This window comes from Alligator mississippiensis, chromosome 11, assembly GCF_030867095.1.
Source record: "Alligator mississippiensis isolate rAllMis1 chromosome 11, rAllMis1, whole genome shotgun sequence".
Classification (NCBI taxonomy): Eukaryota; Metazoa; Chordata; order Crocodylia; family Alligatoridae; genus Alligator; species Alligator mississippiensis.
Genome location: NC_081834.1, coordinates 46,830,927 through 46,850,347, shown reverse-complemented (window position 1 = coordinate 46,850,347; position 19,421 = coordinate 46,830,927). Strand labels below are relative to the sequence as shown.

The window sequence follows — 19,421 nt, the reverse complement described above, 5'->3', positions numbered from 1 at the left end:
GGTAGGACATGGCTGGAAGAACTCAGACTAGACGGAAGAAATATGTAAATTAGACTTACAGAAAATGCCCACCCTAAAAGAAATCCTGGGGGCCTACCCTGCAGTATTCCAAGAGGGGTTAGGTACATTGAAGGGAATAAAGGCTAGGCTTTATACCCAGGAGGGCAGCCAGCCAAAGTGTTTCAAAGCCAGGCCAGTTCCATACGTGCTCAGAGAGAGAACTTAAACAGTATCGGCTAGACTGGAACTAGAAGGCATCATCTCCCCTGTGCAGTTTGCTGAATGGGCAACACCCATTGTACTAATGAAGTCTTCTCAGATCGAAATGTGGACTAGGCCAGATCCTGTCCTGTCTAGGGCAATGCGGTACACCTTACAGGGCTGACCAAGACAAAGTCCAGGAGGAGCGCTTCGGCCCTTTTGGACCAGGAGTACCAAACTGAGCATAGAGGATGGCTGTGTTTTGTGGGGCATGCAGTGGTAGTCTCCCCTCAAGGACGACAGAAAGTGCTGGCAAAACGACATGAAGCCCATCCTGGAATTTCCCAAATAAAAGCCCTGGCTCGCAGCTATGTGGGGTGGTCATGCCTAGATGAAGATCTGAAAAGGTCAAGCACTGCCCCCCCCCCCCCCCCCAATGTCAAGCACTGCCCCCCATGTCAAGGACATCAATAGCCTCCCTCACAAGCACCCTTACATCCTTGGGAATGGCCAGGATAGCCTTGATTTCGTCTGCACATAGACTATGCCAGCCCTTATTTAGGAAAAATGTTTTTGATCATAATAGATGCTCATTCAAAATGGGTGGGAGTGCACCCCATGAACTCAACAACCTCAGAAGCAACCTGTGACAAGCTTCGACAGACTTTTGCCACACATGGATTGCCTGTGGTATTGGTTACAGATAATGTCCCAAATTTCACTAGTCATGTATTTAAGGAGTTTCTTAGTAAAAATAGAATTAAGCACATTCAAACATCATCATACCACCCAGCTTCGAATGGTCTTGCAGAGAGAGCCATGAGGAGCTTCAAAGAAGGGATGAGAAAAATGACCATAGGAAGTTTGGAGACAAAATTGGCTCGATTCCTTTTAAAATATCAAGTCACACCTCAAACTACCACAGACATGAGCCCTGCCCAGCTATTAATGGGAAGGAGGATCAGGACTCATTTGCATTTACTGTATCCCAATATGGAGGAAGAAGTGTGGAAAAAACTGACCCTTCAAAAACACAACCATGACTATTACGTTAAAAAGAGAGTTTTGGGGGTGCCTGATCCTGTCTACACAATAAATTTCAGTACCCGCCAACCTACTTGGGTTCCAGGCAGGATCCAAGAACAAACAGGACCCGTATCTTTTAAAATTAGTCAGTGATGGCCAAATGGTGAGACGACATCAGGACCACATCCGCTTACAAACCAACCTACCTGAGGGACCAGAGCCATTACCTGAGAAGGATGGGTTTTCGGAGGACCCGGAATTGGGTAGAATGACTGAAAATTCTGAGCCCAGTAATTTGGAAATATCCACAGAGTCCTAGTCCGGAGAGCGGAGATGCTGGAGACAGACACATAGTCTCTCTCTCCTGGTCTGGAGGGCCGTTATCCAGCCAGAGAATGGAGAGCTCCTAGTTATTTGAAACATTATGTCCGGGTTGTAAATTAAGAGGGGAGGAATGTAGTAACTGAGCAATTATAGGGCTAAATTGCTAGTCCTTATTATTATGGGGTGGAGCTTGAGAGCTAGAGCTCTGCCCTATGTTGTTTCTGAATTAATTCTACTTTCCCAGGTTTTGGTTTTGTTATTCTGGAATAAAACAGCCTGTTGTTCAGGCCTGGAGAAAAGTAAGTCTCAGTATTCCTTTCAAAGTAAGTAACTTCACACATTCCTTGTGGGGTGAGAGTCCCCACTTCATCAGGAAGGATAGTGAGTGTTATCTTAGCCCACAGTGCAGTGTTTAGAGCACTCAGTGGGGAGGTGGAAGATGTAGTTTTTAAACCTCTTTAGGCTGAGATGATCTTAAAATCCAGGTTAATGGCTTGCTTCTTGGTCTCTTGAAGGCTCAGATCAAGTGCAGCCATTGCATACCCAGGGGAAATACCGTGATCACCACAGTGGCTTCCTAGTCACACCCGGGAAAGACTGCTTTGCTGGTATGGGATAGTACCTGCAGAGGTGATGCACGGTTAACCTTGGCTTTATGCCCACTTTATGAAAATGGGGGACTCCTCCCTAGCTTGCTCCTGGGGCCTTATTGCTAAGGGCAAACAAAACTCGGGGCATCCAAACCCCAAGCCTCCGGGCTTGGGCCTGCAAGAAGGATGCTCAACAAAGGTTTTGGGAACATCTGAAGCCCCAGATGGGGGTGGAGGATGTTTGCTGGTAGTAGGGCCACTTATGGTTCTGCACTGACTCATGGATTTGGAATGGATTTGACCAATTTGGCTGGGAATACAGAAAAATTAAATAAAAAAAATGGTCTGCTGAGTAATGCTCTGTACACTAAGCCACTATGCAAAAGCTGGGCATTGGCATCACCCTTGACTTTGGCACCTGTAGCTGGGCAGTAGTTTGGGGCTCTGGATCTCAGCAGCACTGAACTCAAGGAGGGAGGGACCATAGACTGAGACAGAGATGGGTGTTTCCACATACACTTGCCTCTTCAGCTTTCCCTATTGGCTGGCTGGCTTCAGCCACCTCTGTGTTTGGCAAGCCAGGTGTTGTGAATCCTAGTCCATGGCACCTCAAGTGTCGCCAATCACTCTTCAGGGGAGCTAGGTACTTTCCCTGGCATCTAATACCAGTGGGAAGGAGGAGCAGCACCAGACCTAAACCCTCAATTTTAGGATCCAAGCCCAAGTGACTTGCCCAACATCACACAAAAACTGAAACTGAGGAAAAACTGAGGTTGGGAGCTAGATGGGAGCACCTAGAATCTGCAGTTCCCCATTCCATCAGCAAGTACCCTAATAATGAGTCTCCTGGGCTACCAGGTGGAAGTGCCCTCCTTCTTCTCCATTTTGTGTGTACATAGAGTTATTATGCCTTCCTCAAGGAGCAGTGTAAGAGCTAAAAACTAAATTAGCTGCATATATACTACTTGCCCAACTGAAGGTGGAGTGGGACTTGTGCCACAGTGGTCAAGATCAGGGACCCATTATGTCAGGTCCTCCCAGAAGCACCAGGCTATCTTTTTTCTTTCTTGCCTTAGGAGTTTTGAAAGCTGCATGGCTTGTTCTCTCCCCAGGGCTGAACAATCCAGCTCAAAAACAGTTTGTACAGAGAACTAAATTCTCCAAATAAGATCTGCCCTCTTGTCCCCTCCAGATAAAGGACTCTGAGACAAACTCTGATCCATTTTATTCCTCTCCATTCAAAGGAAGAAAAGCACAAATAAACCATTGTGCTACCTCTGTGCCAAGAGCTGAGGTCAAGACATTGCCTTTTGAATCTAAACCTCACTGCTACTGAACACATCAGTTTTATTAACTAAGACACTGTCAGTAATAAACCAAAAGTCACAGCTGATGAAATAACAATAGCCTTAGGTAGGCAGTATCAAACACCTTTTCTGTGTGTAAAGGTTCTTCCACTGGCCCTGTAATTGCTCTGCCTGAGCACCTTTCAGGGATGCAAAGAACAGCACAACTAACATCAGTCACATAGGGCCAGACCCTACTCCACATCTTAGGTGCTCAAGTGTGGTCCTATTCTACTTGACTTGTTACAGAAAAAAACAGTAATGCATCTATTTTTGCAATGTGCCATCATTTTCACTGTGAGACTAAGTCACAAAATGCTTTTCAGGGACTCAAGCAAGGTGGAACAGGATTGCACTTGGGTGCCTGAGAGGTAGAGTAAGACCTGGGCCAAAGGGTTTGTTTTCATCCTCTCCATAGGCAGAAAAGTGCATGCAGTGTGGTGTCTTCTGTTTCTCTCAATAGACACACTATACACTATGCAATAGGGCAGAGAAGGCCAGATCAGAGATACATGTCTCATAGTTGGTGTGATAAGGAAGGTGTTGCTTAGCTCCCAGGGGAGCTCCCTTCATACCTTAGACTGGCCCATAAGAAGGCTTTGTTCCCTCCCTAGATGTATGCTTTCTTTATTACATAGACTTCCACTGTGCCAGAGGAACAAAAGAGGGATATCACAGTTTTCATCCCAGAATTTTAGTAGGCATATAGATATCCTGAGCCCAGCTCATACTAGAAGAGGTTCAAGATAAGGCCCAAGAACCTGATCTTAATCTGATTTGTTTGGTGGAAGCCAGCCTAGAGAGCAGGGGACAGGCCGAATGCAGAAAGATAAACTGCTTTGCTCAGGAGACAAAGGACAGCATTCTGTTTTGGTTGGAGTTTCCTAAGAACAACGGCCTTGCATCTGGATACATCACATTGCTGGAGTCCAGGAGAAATGGGGTACAGTGGTACCAAGACCCCAAGAACAGAAGGAGACCAAAAATCAGATCACACTATTTCCTGTTTCCAAAATTGGAAGTAGAACCCCCCAAAAAAGGAGGTACCAAGCCTCCAAATTTCTTTCACAAGCCCTGACTATCAGGTAATAAAGGCAAGAAGAACTGAGAGCAGATCGTGGCCTGCTGTGATGAGACAGACTGTCTCATCACAAGATTCCTGGATGCCATTATAGGAGAGGCTATTGGTCTACTATCAGCAAAGAACCCAGGAGCACCCTGTGGCCCTGGGTAAATATAACTTATATGCAGGGGCTGAGCTGGCAACATCTGGGGCTTCTTGAGAAGCAACAACAAAGCTCATTGTGGTGTGGGAATGGGCTCTCAGTCTCCTGTTCTGCAGAACTCTGTTCCAGGGAGGTGATCTCCTCCTCCACTCATGCACCTGCTGCAGGTCCCCATGAGGGGACTGTGCTGGCTCTTCCTGACTGCCTGGGGAACCAGCAAAGCGACTGTTCACTTCACCCACTTGCCATCAGGACACTTGTGGGGTTTCACTCCTGCATGGGTCCTCTGATGTGAGATGAGGTGTGGGCTCTGTGTGAAGCCTCTCCCACACTCAGGACACTTGTAGGGCCGCTCCCCCGTGTGGATGCGCTGGTGGGAAATCAGGTGCGAGTTCTGGCTGAAGCCCTTCCCGCAGTCAGGGCATGGGTAGGGCTTCTCCCCCGTGTGGATGCGTTGATGGATAACCAGGTCTGAGCGGCAGCGGAAGTGCTTCCCGCACTCAGGGCACTGGTAGGGCTTCTCACCTGTGTGGATGCGCTGGTGCTTGTTGTAGTGCGAACGGTCACCGAAGCACTTGCCACAGCTTGGGCAGGCATGGGGCCGCTCACCTGTGTGGATACGTTGGTGTGTATTGAAGTGGGATTTGTCGCTGAAGCCCTTCCTGCAGTCTGGGCACTTGTAGGGCCTTTCCCCGGTGTGTGTGCGCTGGTGTAGGAGGAGGTGGGAGTGCCGCCCAAAGCTCTTCCCACAGGTGGGGCATCGGTACGGCTTCTCCCCCGCGTGTGAACGCTGGTGGGTGATGAAGTGTGAGCGGTTGCCAAAGCGCTTTCCGCAGGTGGGGCAGGCGTATGGCTTCTCACCCGTGTGGATGCGCTGGTGGATTGCCAGGTGGGAGCTTTGGCCAAAGTTCTTCCCACAATCGGGGCAGGTGTAGGGCCTCTCCCCTGTGTGGACACGCTGGTGGGAGAGGAAGTGGTGGCTCTGCGTGAAGCCAATCCCGCATTCACCGCACTTGTAGGGTTTCTGCCCCAGGTGGATTCTCTGGTGAAGGTTGAAAGCTGAGCCCTTGCTGAAGCTCTTCCCACAGTCCAGGCACTTGTTGGTCCTCTCCCCCATGTCAGGGCTTGGGTGAAGATGAAGCGTGGCCCTACAGTGAAAGCTTCCCCATGGGTCACTGCCGGTGTCAGCTCTATCCCCAGTGGGCAGTCTTTTCGGAGGAGTCTTTCTGATTGTTTTGACTCTGCTCTTGTGAGGGGATTCACTCCTTTTCTCCAGCTGGTTTTCCTGCTGTCTTCCTGCCCTAGCCTGACTCTCACAGTCTCCTCCGAGCTCCAGGCTCTGCAAAACAGCCCCTTTGTTCCTTCCTGGTGCTTCTCCATGCAGTGCTACATGCTCAGAGTCTTCTTGCTGGGGATCCTCCTCGCTCTCACTCATCAGATCATCACCTGCGGGGACACGGAGAGAATCCAGGCATGAGTCATGCCTTGCTCTTCAGGAAGGGGGAACCTCAGTGGTGGGAGGTGGGAGGGATGAACCAAGCAAAACTATTGCTGGGGGATGTAAAAATAAGTAGCAAAATACCCCTCCGACCTTTTTCCACAGGGCAGGGAGGAGTGGATGGATTCTGCCTCCTCTGGTAGCAGGTGAGGTGATAGGTCGGGGGGGTGGCGGTGACTGAAAACCCACATGTGACATGAAGTTATAAAGCGCAGCCTCCTCATCAGCTCAGCTGATTCTTCACCTGAGCCGGAGTCTCCTGGGATCTCCCTTTCCTTGTAGTTCTGCCAGGCCTGGACCCACAGCTCCTCCCCTTGCTCCAGTCGGGAGATCAGGCTGGGCTTGGAAATCAGAAATCCTGCTTGGGGGCAAGGAAACAAGTGAGAGTCTTGTTCACTGAGTCTGGGGTTGTTACTGCATCTAGAATCAGAGTAGCCTATCCAGACAAGCTCCTTTCTGGTCCTGACCTGAGCTGTAAGTCCTCCACAATCCCATGATGCACTGAACTGGAGCAAGAATTCATCCATGCCGCCCATGGATGGGCCCTCACATGTTCTCCAGGGCTTGAGTAGAGTTGTTTTACTCTCTCCTGGCCTGCGGTATAACAATGTCTCTATTGCTGACACTCATCCCCCGCACACATCCCTTTGTTCCCCGTCTGCCACATGTCAATGCAGGAAGGTATCGCTGAGAGTGTGACTATCACTGCGACTCGGGTGGGATCTCCCCCTGCCCCTGTGTCTGTGCAGCACCTGGCACAATGGGGTCTTGACTCCTGTCTGTGGCCTTGAATGGTTCAATTAACACAAGCTGTGCAAAAATAAACAGAAGAAATGTTGCCCCCCGCCACCTCCACCCTGCAAAGGAGACCCCCTGACCCCAGGCCAGCACAGACAGCAAAGAGCCTGCACTGGTGGAGCCACAACAGATTAGCACTAGGGTCACATTTCTGTGGTGGCCCATAGCCTGCCAGCCCTTCCCTAGCACACCTGCCTTCCTTCTTTTCTCCTACTCTAGACATATACCTCACTAAATGCTCCCAGACCACAAACCACTTCATAACCCCCCACTCAGCCCCCAAACCCCTCATTACGAGAAACACGAGGTCTCCCTTGTCCAGGAGGAACAATACGTTGGCACCATAGCTCACCCAGAAGGCTCTACCTGTAACTATCCCAGCCCCATGACTGCTATACGACAGAAAGGTCAGGGACCCCTGGGGGCTCTCAGTAATACATCTTGCTGAGATGTATCACAGGTAAGATTGAAAAGAAATGAATGTAGACATCAGCCCCCTGTTTTGGCTCATGACACACTTGCCATCCCTGACAGCAGAGAGTCAGGAGACCCCCAGGGATGGAGCCTGCCCTGGGAAAGAGAAGGGAAGAGGAGGACCATAGGAAGGGCAGGACCATCATTAATGCCCTGAATGTCCTGCTCCCTGGGAAGGATGTCTCACACACAATCAGAGAATTTGGGGTCGGATCTCCCTGAAATCTGAGTGACCATGAAAGCTCCTTCAGCAAAATCCAAGCCCAGGCGCTTCAGAGACCCTCACAGCCTCTAATACCCGAGGAGACAGGAACCCTTACCCAGCGAGGCCACCGTTGCATAGTTCTCCAACATCACCTCCTTGTAGAGGGCTGTCTGAGCAGGGTCCAGCAGAGCCCACTGCTCTTTGATGAAATACACAGCCACCATTTCAAACATGACTGGCTCCATAGCAGCCGTTTCCCTGAGTTTACCAGGATGATTTGAAGTGAGATGAAGATGTTGTTCAGCAGGCTGTCAGGCCACGGTGGGCCAGGGGGAAGCTCCAGAAGTGATATCAATCCACTTCACACCTGGCTTCTCCACGCTCCTTTCCTGTAGGCAGAAATTCAAGGTTTTACTGTGCTGCAAAAATTTTGAAAATGCTTGAGCCAGTATTTTCAAAACATGTAACCTGAAGTTAAGCACCCCTGTCCATATCCAGTTACTTCAGTTAGTGATAAATCTAAAAAATGCTGGGCATACAAAAATGGGGATCTACTTTAAATGCCCAAAAGTTTTGATAGCCAGCTACCTTATTCAGGTTTTGAATATGGATTTAGGCAACAGACTTTAGGCTTATAGCTATAAAAAGCCCAGACATCATCAATTTATTATAGCCAGACCTAGCCCCTTCTAGAATACAGCATTTTGATGCCTTCTCGGTGACAGAGATGAAGTGAAGTCAATGGGATCACTGACATGCTTTTCAGCAAGCATGTGTCACTGTGTAGCACCAGATCCTGTGGGAGTGAATGAATTTCATTTCCTAGAAAAGAGCAGTGTGTGTGCAGACAATGGAGGGTAATCCAACCCTGATAACTACATCAAAATACAGTTTCCCAGATAGGAGTGCACCTGACCTGATAAAATCCTCTCTCTATCAAATGAAAAACTTCCAGCCCAAATGCTTAAAGACTCTAAAAATAATTCCACCTGCCCACCAAATTCTATCATTGCAATTTTTTCTAATAGACAGTTCCTGCCAAGTGCCCAAACTCTTCACAAAATAGCTTTTGCTCAGAGTATCTATAATACCTTCAGCTCTGGGTGGAGACTTCAGCCCTGGGATGGACATAGAAAAGCCAACCTGAAGGCTGGAATCATTATTTTTAATAAAAGCTGCTATTCTCAGGCAAGCTTTTGATTCCAGCAGCTTGTGATTTCAAAAAGACACCAAGTTTTCCCAGCCCAGGCAACACTGACTACCTTCATATGTATATTAATAGGGCTATTCAGACTATGTAAAGTTAAAGACTTCTTTGTTTTTTTTTTCCAGCAAGAAGCCTTAGTTTGCAACCAATGATTTGCTATTGCTCTCACAAGGAACACATATATTTCACATGGAAGCACATGCCTATAACTGGGCTCCCAACACTACATATTTTATTTTTTCTCTTTTTAATTATAAATGTTAATACCAGATTCCCCCTGGCTAGTGTCACCGAAGATATGCTCACTCTTTGACTAGTTCATTACTCACATCTATGACAATTTTCTAGAGAATTGTTTCTAAACCTAATCAGATGTTTTGCTGTCACAGACTTGTATCACTGGTAAATATTTTAGGATGTGTACATTTTGGTTTTTTCTAAATCAAGAACCAATACCCCGCCCCCAATTCTGCATTCAGTGGTTGCTATTACTACTGCTAGAGTGATCTTAAAAAAATAGGTACATAATAATTCAAAGCCATAGAAGTTTACAAGAGCAATGGCTACTGACTTTTTTCTATGCCTGGTATTATCAGCGACAATACTTCCTGCCTCTCCCATGACCTCACTGTACCTCCATGCCTGCAGACACCTTGTTCTTTTCCTCAGGGCTGCTGTTACTTCCTCATTCTCAGGGTCATTTGCTGTGATAGCTGGATCAGCTGTCAGCTAGTGCTGCTGGGAGTGAGAGCCTATGTGTGACAGCAGCTCTGGGACCCCCTTGGAGCAGAGGTGGGTGCAGAGGTGCTGTGTGTGCAAAGTCCCTGCCCTAACCCTAACTCTGCCCTCCTTGAGGTCTGTCCCCATTACCTGGAGTCTCCAGCTCAGGAGCTGGTGTCAGCAGAGCCTGGGGCTGCTCTGGAAGGCAGGATCCAGCCACCGGAGAATGTCTCCCCTGGACTGGGCACCGAGGGGATGTAATGGAGCTCTCTCCCCAGCACAGATCCTGCTGAGCTGCTCAGCCTGGCTTCTGGATCACAGTGGAGGAGGCAGCAGCTGTCTCTGACCTGGGAAGTTCAACCCCAGATCTGCTGAGAAGCAAAAGCAGAGTAGCTTCCCTTCCCTTAGCAATAACCAGAGCCCTCTAGCAGTGCTGGGTGTCGCAGTATTAACTCTTTGCCTTCTAGCATCTGCTCTCACAGGCTGGGGCAGGTCTTGATGTGGACCAGGATCTGGGCACCTCCCTGGATGCTGGGAGTGTAAATGAGGATGAGGGAGGGCTGCTGATCCTGGGTTAGGGTGTATGGAGGGAGGGTCACCCAAGAACAGAAGGCGATGTCTGAAGACCTGAGGAAGGATGCCATGCATTGGAAAGCTAGTAACTCTATCCCAGCTGCACAGCTGGTCCAATAAAAGATACCACCCTAAGAAATCCTCAACTCTTGCAGAGTTCTGGACTATCACGGCTACAGCATCTCATGCACTACGTTGAAAAACAATGTTTGACTTCTCTGTGATAGAGCAAATCCTAGAGAAGGGGGGAGCAGAGCGGGGTGTGGAGGGGGCACCTGAGTCAGAGAAAAAAGGGCTGTGGCTCTAAGTCAAACCCTACACCTACTGGTCCCGTGGCAACCTCCTGGCTTCCCTCAGCAGCTCCTCACCCTCTGACCCAGGACTCATTCCTGAGATGTCTCAGTTAGGAACCCAGGACCACTGCATGCAGAAGCTAAGTGCTCTCTGGGTTGGCCTCTGCTCCCCCTGTTAGGCATCTAAGTGGATTTAAGTGCCTGAATGTGAGCCTATTCTACCCCGCTTGAGTCTCTGAAAATCCAGTAATGCATCTATTTATGTAACATGCTGCCACCTTAGCTTTAAGACAGCTAAGCAGGAAGGAAGTGGAGGACCCATCCACATCTGGTATTAATAACTTGAAGAAATTTGAGCAGGGTGGAAGAAGAGTGCACTTAGGTGCTTAATTGGTGGGGGAAGGGTCTGGCCCTAAGTTTCCATCGGGGTTACCACTATCTGGGGAGTTCCAACCCCTGGACAGCCCTGAAGGTGTTAGGAAAGATGATGGAAACTAAAGCCCCATGCTCTGCACCCATTACTGGGGCCTGCCTGATGCATATTCTGTGATAGATAGTCTCCCCATAGTGGACACCCCCAGTGGAGGAACATAAGGAAGGTCTGTGGTGCAGCACAGTCCTGCTGGCCCTTCAGGGCAAGGGGAGTGGGGAAGAACAGGCTGGGCTGGGTGTGCCGAGCCTCTCCAGGGCTGCTCCTGATTGCGGGCTCACACCTGCAGGCATGCCAGCACCAGCAGCACTGGCACAGGAGAGCAAGCTCAACCCTTCAGCCAGTCCCAGGCCCAGGCTTCTTTGGTCCAAAGAGCACAGAATGTGTCTGAGGGCTCCATGCTGTTAAGGAGATCCCCAGTCATGCAGGTCTTCTCTAGGAAAGGCATGGGGTGGTCCTACTGCCTGATCCACAGCCCAAGGAAAGACTCCTGCTGCTGTGACTAGGTCTCAGAACAGCTCTTTCTGTCTGTTTGTCTTAGCAAATCACTCATCACACTAGTGTATGAACCACAACAAAGTAACTGTGAGGAGCACAGTTCCAGCCCCTAACAACTATGAAACTATGGATAGGATCCTGTCTCAGGCAGAGGGTCAGACTAGATGACCACTGGAGGTCCCTTTCAGCCCTTCTTCTCTATGATTCTATGGTTTGTCCATGCTCAGCACTCCATATGGAAGATTCTGCTTTTGCAGATTGCATTTTGGGAGTCTCATGGCTGTCTGGGTGTTGCTGGCATGAATAAAGAAACCTTTGTTAAAGTGGCTTCTGACTCAGGAAACTGAATCCACCATGCAACACTCTCCAATGACCCATTCTGGCTGAGTTCTACCAGAAGAAGAAAGAGACAGAGAAGAAAATGGCCAGGGCTTAGACAAGCTTTACAATGTGGGGCATTTGAGACCTAAGGCCAGAAGAAGAAGGTCTCCATTCAAAAACTTCTCTAAACCTATCCCAGTCACGCAGTTGGTCCAGTAAAAGATACTACCCACAAAGATCCTTGCATCTCTAAATAGCTTGTCTTTTAATTGATTTGAACTTGCCCAGTTGACCTATTTTCTAAATTCTTAGAAAAATCCATTCAATATTCAAAGCATAAGAGTTACAGTCTCAGGGAGGATACACTATATTTTTAATATGGAACATAATGGTTTAAACTCTGCTTTAACCGCCTCCCCCCCCCCCAAAATAAAACAACACAAAACAAAAAACCCATCTACCATGAAACTGCAATGAGATCTTTCATAAGGTTTGGGTGCATTTAATCTTCTCTTCCTGAACAATAGCAAAACAGTGAACTTTCAGAAATTAAATTGACTCCCTGGTTAATTCAAACATAATTTAAGACAGCCTAGTTGTTATTGTGAATACCACAGCTTTATTATATAATGATTAGAAAAAATTTAATCTGGGCTTGGGCTGTCATAAAATAATATTTATGACCAATTAACTTTGCCGTGTAGTGGATTGAATTGAGATAACAATTTTTTTTTTATTATCTAGAAGTTTTATTATCTAAAAGATTGCCATCACATAAAATTTTATTATTCAGATTCTTAAAATAATATATCTCTAGTATTTTACCTAAATGAAGCAACATCAGAATCTTGCACTACTCTTTTACTTATAAGGGCAACTTTCCTGAGTTAAAAAATATACTTCTCAAAACTGGCAAAATTATTGGATCGTTGTTTTCATTAATCAATAATATTCTTTAACAATGATCCTTTCTCATATTTCATGGTTTTAGTATCTGTGTGTTAGCATCAAGGATAATTACTGAGTTGTTTAACAAAATCTTTGTTAAACTGAATGATAAGACTGACAGTTTATGTTAGTGGTGCTCAATCTATCTGGGCCCGCAGACCAAAAGAGTTGCATGGGGTTGGTCTATGGGCCTGTTCCTGTATGTGGGGTCTGTCTTTGGGCCTGATCCAGCATGGGGTCAGCCAAAGGGTGTGATCCAGTACGCTGCACTGGCTTTGCGTGACAGATCTGAGCACTGAGCAACCCCATACACCCACAGTCTGGCATGTGGGGCTACATCATTCGGCAAGTGGGGCTCCACAAGTCCAAAACTTTGGTAGTGAGGGAGTGGTGGCAGCATTAGTTGCCACATCTCTAGGCGCTACGGCAATTAATGCTGACACCTCTCCTCCACTACCACATTTCTGGACCCATAGGAAGCCCCACAGGCTGTATATGGCTTCAGAGGCTGGATGGGTCAGATGGCTATACGCTGAGCACCACTGGTCTATATTACACTTTAGAATAAAATACCTTACAAGGTGGTTATACTTATCCCCAGTGGAAGAATTGCACTCTGAAGAAATCCAACAATTCAGTGTTAAAATTAATTAAATTGAAGAAATCCAAACACATTAATGTCTGGAAATGGACATGTATGGCCATTCAACAGCATCAATTCTTCCTTGTAGTGACAGCAGGCAACAACCATATGCTTATGATTAAGACATGTTTTATTAGTGTCTGTGGTCCCAGAGTAGCTATAATTGAGTTTAAAGGAAAGCATGCTCTTTTTTTCCTCTCTCGTAATATCACTGCAGGATAGATCTAAGACTAATTGCATGCCTAAACACTGCATTTCCAGAACCAACGAGCTGATGATAAGGAAATGAAAAACAAATCCTGGTTTTGAAACCAGGAACCTGGCCTCACACCCTGCAAGCAGCATCTGTTTCACCTTGCAGATGACAAAGTGCAGCTCGTGATCAACCTTTGGGTGCTTTAGTGCCCCCATTAGAGGAATAGATCACCATCCAATTCTTTACAGTGAGGGTTGCCAAAATATGGAATGGGCTTCCAAGGGAGGTGGTGCTTTCCCCTACATCGGAGGCATTTAAAAAGAAATTAGACAAACACCTTGCTGGGGTTACTTAACCCCAGCGCTCTTTCCTGCCCAGAGCAGGGGGTTGGACTTGATGATCTAATAGGTCCCTTCCGACCCTAGAAGTCTATGAAATCTATGAATCCCGAGATGTGCAGATACTTCCCTATTCCTAGAGACCAGGATTTCATAAGGTGATATCTGTTATTGGACCAACTATGTAGTTGGCATAAAGTTAGACTGCAACGTCACTCTTACCCTACCATACAATGAAAGATATCAAAACCCACTGCTTACAATGCATCTCACTTTAATCCCAGCTACATAGTTGGTCCAATAAAGGATATCACCCAAAGAAATCCTCACCTTGCATGATTTTGGGGACCACCACAACTACATCACTCCCAGGGCTGTTGCACTGTGAACCACACATGTTGCTGGGTGTTAGTGGGAGCAGTCACACATTCAGGTCAGCAGGGGCCTGGAGGACTGAAAAGTAAGACTCCCACCCCCCAATTCTGGGCTTCCCCCTGCCCCCTGGGGTGGGGTGCTCTTCCCCACCCCAAGCCCTGGGGCTTCCCTGCTTCCTGCCCTTCCCTGTGCAGGACTTACTCGTCTGCTCGCGCTGTCTGCCCCAGGGGAGCCGGCTGGGAAACATTTAACCTGCCTGCCTGGCTGCAGCTGCTCTCCCGACCCAGGGAGCAGGAGCAGTGGTGGCAGCTGGGCACTGGGCAGGCAGGTTATCCCTTCCCCTGGGGCAGACAGCCACCAGCAAGGGGTGGGGGAGCAGTGATGGGCCCAGGCGGGCCCAGCGAGGCCTGGGGGGTGCAGGGCGGCCCTGGGGTTGCTGGGGCCCTGGGCGCAAGAACCACTTGGGGCCACGTCGGGCTTCAGTCTGGTGACCTATAAGCAAATCGCACTTTCGACTTCAGTTTCACTTTGCCCTCGCCATGACACTGCAGTGACAGCCTCCGGATACAATACACTGCAACGCAAATCGTGGCATTCAGTTTTGTTTTTGTAAGGGGTGAGGCCCCAGGCGGGGCCCGGCTTGCCCCCCCCCCGGCTGTTACTGGGGGGGGGGGGTGTTTAATTCACGTTTAAAGTGTGCGGACCCACCACTTGTTCGCCGCCCTTTGCCATCTCCCTGCCCCAGCAGCTTGAACAACGCTGGCCGCGGCAGCGCGACTCGGGCTGGAGCACACCAACCCCGCGGGGCGGGCCCCGACCCGCCTCACCCCTGACCCGGGGCGGGGCCGGGCCGGGCCGGGGTGGGGCCTGCCCGCGGATTGGCGCAGACGCCGCCGACCCGCCCCCGGCCCCGGGGAGGGCCAGGCTGGCGCAGGCGCAGAGACGGACGCAGGTGCGGGGCGGTTGGAGGCGGAGGCGGGCGCGGGCGCGGGCGGTGGGCGTGGGGCGGTGTCTGCCTGTGAGGCCTGCGCCGGGACCCGCGCGGGGGTGGGGTGGGGTCGGCCCGGGCCGCACTCGCACCCCTTGGCCTGGCCCGCCTGTGCTGTGCTGTGCCGGGCCGCACTCGCACCCCGCCCGCCTGGGCTGTGCCGGGCCGCTGCTTCCTGCTGCTTTCCTTGTCGGGGGCAGCGTGCCCCAGCAGTGTTTCACGTGCCCTGGACGTGCTGCCGACCTGGTCTTGCCTGGCTGGGCTCTGGGCAGGGAAGGGCTTCCCTCCCTTTTGCAGACCAGTGCCCGAAGGGGCCCGTCATTTGCTTGCACGGTCCTGACCCTGAATCTTTTCCGGCCTGGGCAGCAGAGCCCTATAACTGCCCCTCCTCCCCCCCAGGCAGTGTCGGGCTCCGGCCCCGCTGGTGCAGCCTGCCTGGCTTGATGCGAAGAGGGCAGTGCTGGTGGCAGCGGTAGCAGGCTGTTCTCTCCTCTGCCACAGCCCCCAGAGGGGGACGTGCCCCTTGTTCACGTGTGGGATCACAGCACGGCAGCTTTTTCACCCAGGGACGGATTAGCCGTCCCAGTCCTTTTCCCTACAGGGATGTGGTCCCAGGTGCTGGGGGAGGGAAGCTGTCCAGGGGCTCCAGGAAGCTGTTTGCTGTGTTAGCAGCTACTTCCCTTCTCACCCCTTGTCTCTGGGCTTCCCCCCCAGCCTGTTCTGCTCCTGCACCCTCTACCTAGGGAAAAACAACCCTGCAGGAAGATGGGAGCCCAACACCCCGGCTCTGACACAGCCCTGGCCTCTGCCTTCCTCATCCTGTGCCTTCAGGCTGCACCTGTTGGTAAGGACGGCTGTGTCTGTTGATCAACTATGGGGAGGAAGCCTGGGCTAGCACGAGGGTGGTGACTGCCCCCATGCCAGGCCAGCAGGAACCACTTCTATGCAGCCCCCTCCCCCTTCAACCCACCCAGCCCCTCACACATGCCCCCATCCATCTTCATCCCGTGCATCTGGTTCCATCTGCGTGCCCCCAAACCTTTGCCTCCACCCCTCAGCCACATCTTACCTCACCACCCAGCTTCATCAATCCTCACAAACCCTTCTGTCCATCCACCCTCCTACCCCCATACATGCACTCCTCCATCCACCCAACTCCACTGATACCCATCCTCCTCTCCCCCCAACACACCTCACTCCCTGCACTCAACCCTCCACCTGCCCCCCACTGCTGTAGTCTTCTGTCGCTTGCTGCTCCTTTGTGAGCCCCAGGGTGTAGGGCAGGGCTTGGCTTCCTGGGAGAGGCCATCCACTCTCCCCTGCTCCCCCCTGACATGCAGGTGTTCTTCCCAGCCTCTTCTACAGGGCATTTTGAGGTGATAACGCCCAATCCAACTGTCTCCATCCTGCTGGGGAAGGAGGCCTTGCTGGTGTGTCAGCTCTTACCTGCACGCAACGCTGAGGCCATGGAGATACGATGGACCCAGATCCGGGATGACAAGGAGAAACTCATTTACCAGAAAGGCAGGAACGAGATTCAGGGTGAGGCATATCGGGGCCAAACGCACCTCCTCACGAGTGCCATGCAGCGTGGGACTGTGAGTCTGCTGATCGGAAACGTAACCCTGGCTGACCAAGGGAAATATGGCTGTGACTTCCAGTCTCCGGACTTCTTCAACAGTGCTGAGCAGGAACTCCAAGTGACCAGTGAGTGTTGTGGGGCAGGGTGCTGCCCAGAACTGGGCAAGGCAAGGCCAGGAGGGGCTGTCATGTTTTTGTCCCTGTGTTCCTGCAGGCCACAAGCTGGAGAAGCCCACCCAGACACTCCCGTGTCTAGACCAGGGCTGTGGGCGGGCAGATGCCAGGGTGTCCCTTTCCTGTAGGCTTCAGGGACACTGTTCCAAGGGCACATCCCTCTCCCTGATCACGCTGTGGTCCTTCAGGCTAATCTGACAAAAGGGGCTCCAGCTCCCAACCCTTGGGTCCTGCTGAGATCAGGCCAATTTGTAACTTGTCTGTGGAAAAGGTAAACTTCACCAGTGTGAGAGAGAGAGTGGCAGGGAGCGTGGAAAAGGCAGGCAGGGCGGTGGTTTTGATCATGGCCCTGACTGCCTAGGGAATCATTGTTCTTGTTCCTTCCTCAGGCTCTGGCTCAGATCCCCACCTAAACCTCACTAGGGATGGAAATGGAGGTATCCAAGTCACATGTCTCTCTGCTGGGTGGTACCCAAAGCCCCGACTGTTCTGGACAAACAGCAGAGGGGAGACCCTGCGCCCCGACTCTGAAGAAGAAGATGATAATGATGGTGGCCTCTTCAACCTCTCCAGCTCCCTGGTGGTGATGGAAGGCTCTGACCCAGTGCTGAGCTGCACAGTCAGACCCAGCACCCGCAGCGTAGACAGCATGTCATCCGTTCTTATCACTGGTAAGCTGCAAATACAATAGTGCAAAAGGGCCTCCAAATACCACCTGAATCAAAATAGAGCTGCTGCATTGTTCTGGACAGTGAGTTTTTGGTCTGTTTTGGTTAACTTGCATTTGACACAAATGTCTAAAGAACAGGTGGGAGAAGAGTTTTCTTGGTTGACGTCGCTGGTCAGCAGGCATGGGCTCTCCATAAAGACCTCCTGGAAGAAAGCAGAGGCTGTCAGACTAAATGGGTGTGACAGTTCCAAAGTAAAAACATAGGCAGGGGGAAAGCATTAACAGCAGTAACATTAACATCATATCCAGAAGAAGGTGAAAAAGGTACTCAGCTCAGTACTTTTGCTCTGAGATCCCTATTGCCTGGTATGAAAAGATAGCCTGAGCTTACCCACGCTCTTCTTTTTCCCTGTGCAGACACGCTGTTCCCAAGACCCAACCACTGGCGGACTGGCCTCATTGTGTTCCTGCTGATTTTGTGTTGCCCTGTCATTGTGTTTGCTGTTTACTTATGGAGGATTCACAAAGCAAAAGGTAAATCCTACTTAACCAAAAGAGTAAAGAAAGAAAAACCATAAAGGGGAAAATAACTGGAGCTCTCTTCAGGTTGTCACTAAAAAGCAAAAGTGTCTCCACTCTAGTAACTGTCTTTAGCTTTGTTAGACATAGTGGTGACACAAGTGCTGCAAGTGAAACAGGCAGCCTCTGTGTGTGGTGTGTTGCAAACTGGGAAGGGGAGAGGCAGCACGGCAGCAGATAGCGTAGGAACCAGAAAGCAGAGCAGCAGATCAGACAGGAGATGGGGATCAGAGTAGCACTTGGAAAGGGTGTGGGATTTATGGCATGCCTGCCAAAAAGGTTGTCTCTCACTGTCTTACAGTATCATCTAGATTGGAGCCGTGTTGTGTTAAGCATCTGTTTGGTGCTCTGCTGTGCCAGGCATTGCACAAACAGACACATGGGGACCGTGACCACAGCCCCACTGTACCTGAAGATGCACACAGTGATAGAGAGCATCTGCCAAAACAGCTTCCAGCATAAATAGACAGAGAATGGTTTATTATACCCACTTTTTAGATGGGGGAAACTGAGACCCAGGGAGATGAAGTGACTTGACTAAGATGAAAGGTAGCAAGTGAGAGGAGGGAATTGGAGCTAGCTGTCTTGAGTGTCTAACTACAAGCCCAGCTATTTTTTCTTCTCCATTTGCCTCTGTTCATTATGCTGCTAAACCTCTCCTTGTTAACGTACCTTGTAGTTTTCCTGGTGCCCAGAGTGTAGGTAGGTAGAGGTAAGTGGAAGAAGTAAAAGGTGGGAAGTGACACTGTAAATATTTATATTTTAAAAAGAATTAGAAATGTTTGCAAGGTTTGGAAAAATGCTAGAAACATTAAAAAGTCAGCCAATTCTTAGCCTTTTGTGCAAAATGCCTGAAATCTAAAATTTGGAGAAATATACGTTTTTCAGGCATTCCAAACATCTCTAGTGTTGGCTGAGAAACAAGGAAAAACTTGAAAAATTAGCATTTTTGTTGTTATTCTCCCCCCACATGTCCCAATTTTGTCTTAAAGTCTGAAATTATAACAAATAATTCAGAAAGCATTCTGGAGTGATATGAAACCAAGGGACAGCTGTACCTGCAGCTTGATTTTTTAATTAAAAGCATATCACAGGTTTTTTTAAATTGTGGTCCCATAATGCTTTGGGGTCAGGTTTGGCTCTTAGAGATGCTAATTGATAGGTTGGCTGCATATTAAAATCAGCCACATGCCTCCCCT

The 19,421-nt window shown here is 49.7% G+C and overlaps 2 protein-coding genes across 6 annotated transcripts in view; one reads left to right on the top strand and one right to left on the bottom strand.

Annotated features, from left to right (window-relative positions):
* Nucleotides 1-3,344: 3,344 nt before the first annotated feature.
* LOC102562781 (zinc finger protein 436) lies at nt 3,345-9,956 on the bottom strand. 5 transcript variants are annotated; one of them, XM_019499095.2, is made up of 4 exons: nt 9,766-9,956; nt 7,804-8,077; nt 6,456-6,572; nt 3,345-6,159 (listed from the first exon to the last, which is right to left on the bottom strand). In XM_019499095.2, the coding sequence occupies exons 2-4, from the start codon at nt 7,931-7,933 to the stop codon at nt 4,943-4,945; spliced, it is 1,464 nt and encodes a 487-aa protein (XP_019354640.1). In that variant the 5' UTR covers nt 7,934-8,077; nt 9,766-9,956; the 3' UTR covers nt 3,345-4,942. The 5 variants fall into 5 exon arrangements, with proteins under 5 accessions (XP_019354640.1, XP_019354642.1, XP_059570216.1 ...); XM_019499097.2 differs by having other exon boundaries at nt 6,456-6,569; XM_059714233.1 differs by lacking the exons at nt 7,804-8,077; nt 9,766-9,956 and adding an exon at nt 6,679-7,775 and having other exon boundaries at nt 6,456-6,569.
* Nucleotides 9,957-15,133: 5,177 nt separating this feature from the next.
* The window catches only part of LOC102562313 (uncharacterized), a 33,162-nt gene continuing 28,874 nt past the window's right edge, over nt 15,134-19,421 (top strand). The window contains exons 1-5 of the mRNA XM_059714210.1: nt 15,134-15,182; nt 15,933-16,062; nt 16,572-16,925; nt 17,363-17,644; nt 18,061-18,177. Coding sequence (XP_059570193.1) covers nt 15,984-16,062; nt 16,572-16,925; nt 17,363-17,644; nt 18,061-18,177 — 832 coding nt within the window. The 5' untranslated portion in view covers nt 15,134-15,182; nt 15,933-15,983. The remainder of the gene's footprint in view (nt 15,183-15,932; nt 16,063-16,571; nt 16,926-17,362; nt 17,645-18,060; nt 18,178-19,421) is intronic.

What these genes read in the sequence shown, in the direction of transcription:
- LOC102562781 (XM_059714232.1), bottom strand. Translation starts at nt 6,747, where the DNA reads ATGGGCGGCATGGATGAATTCTTGCTCCAGTTCAGTGCATCATGGGAT. An exon ending in CCCAGGAGACTCCGGCTCAG is followed by an intron (nt 6,160 to 6,455) that starts GTGAAGAATCAG and finishes GTGTCCCCGCAG; the next exon opens with GTGATGATCTGATGAGTGAG.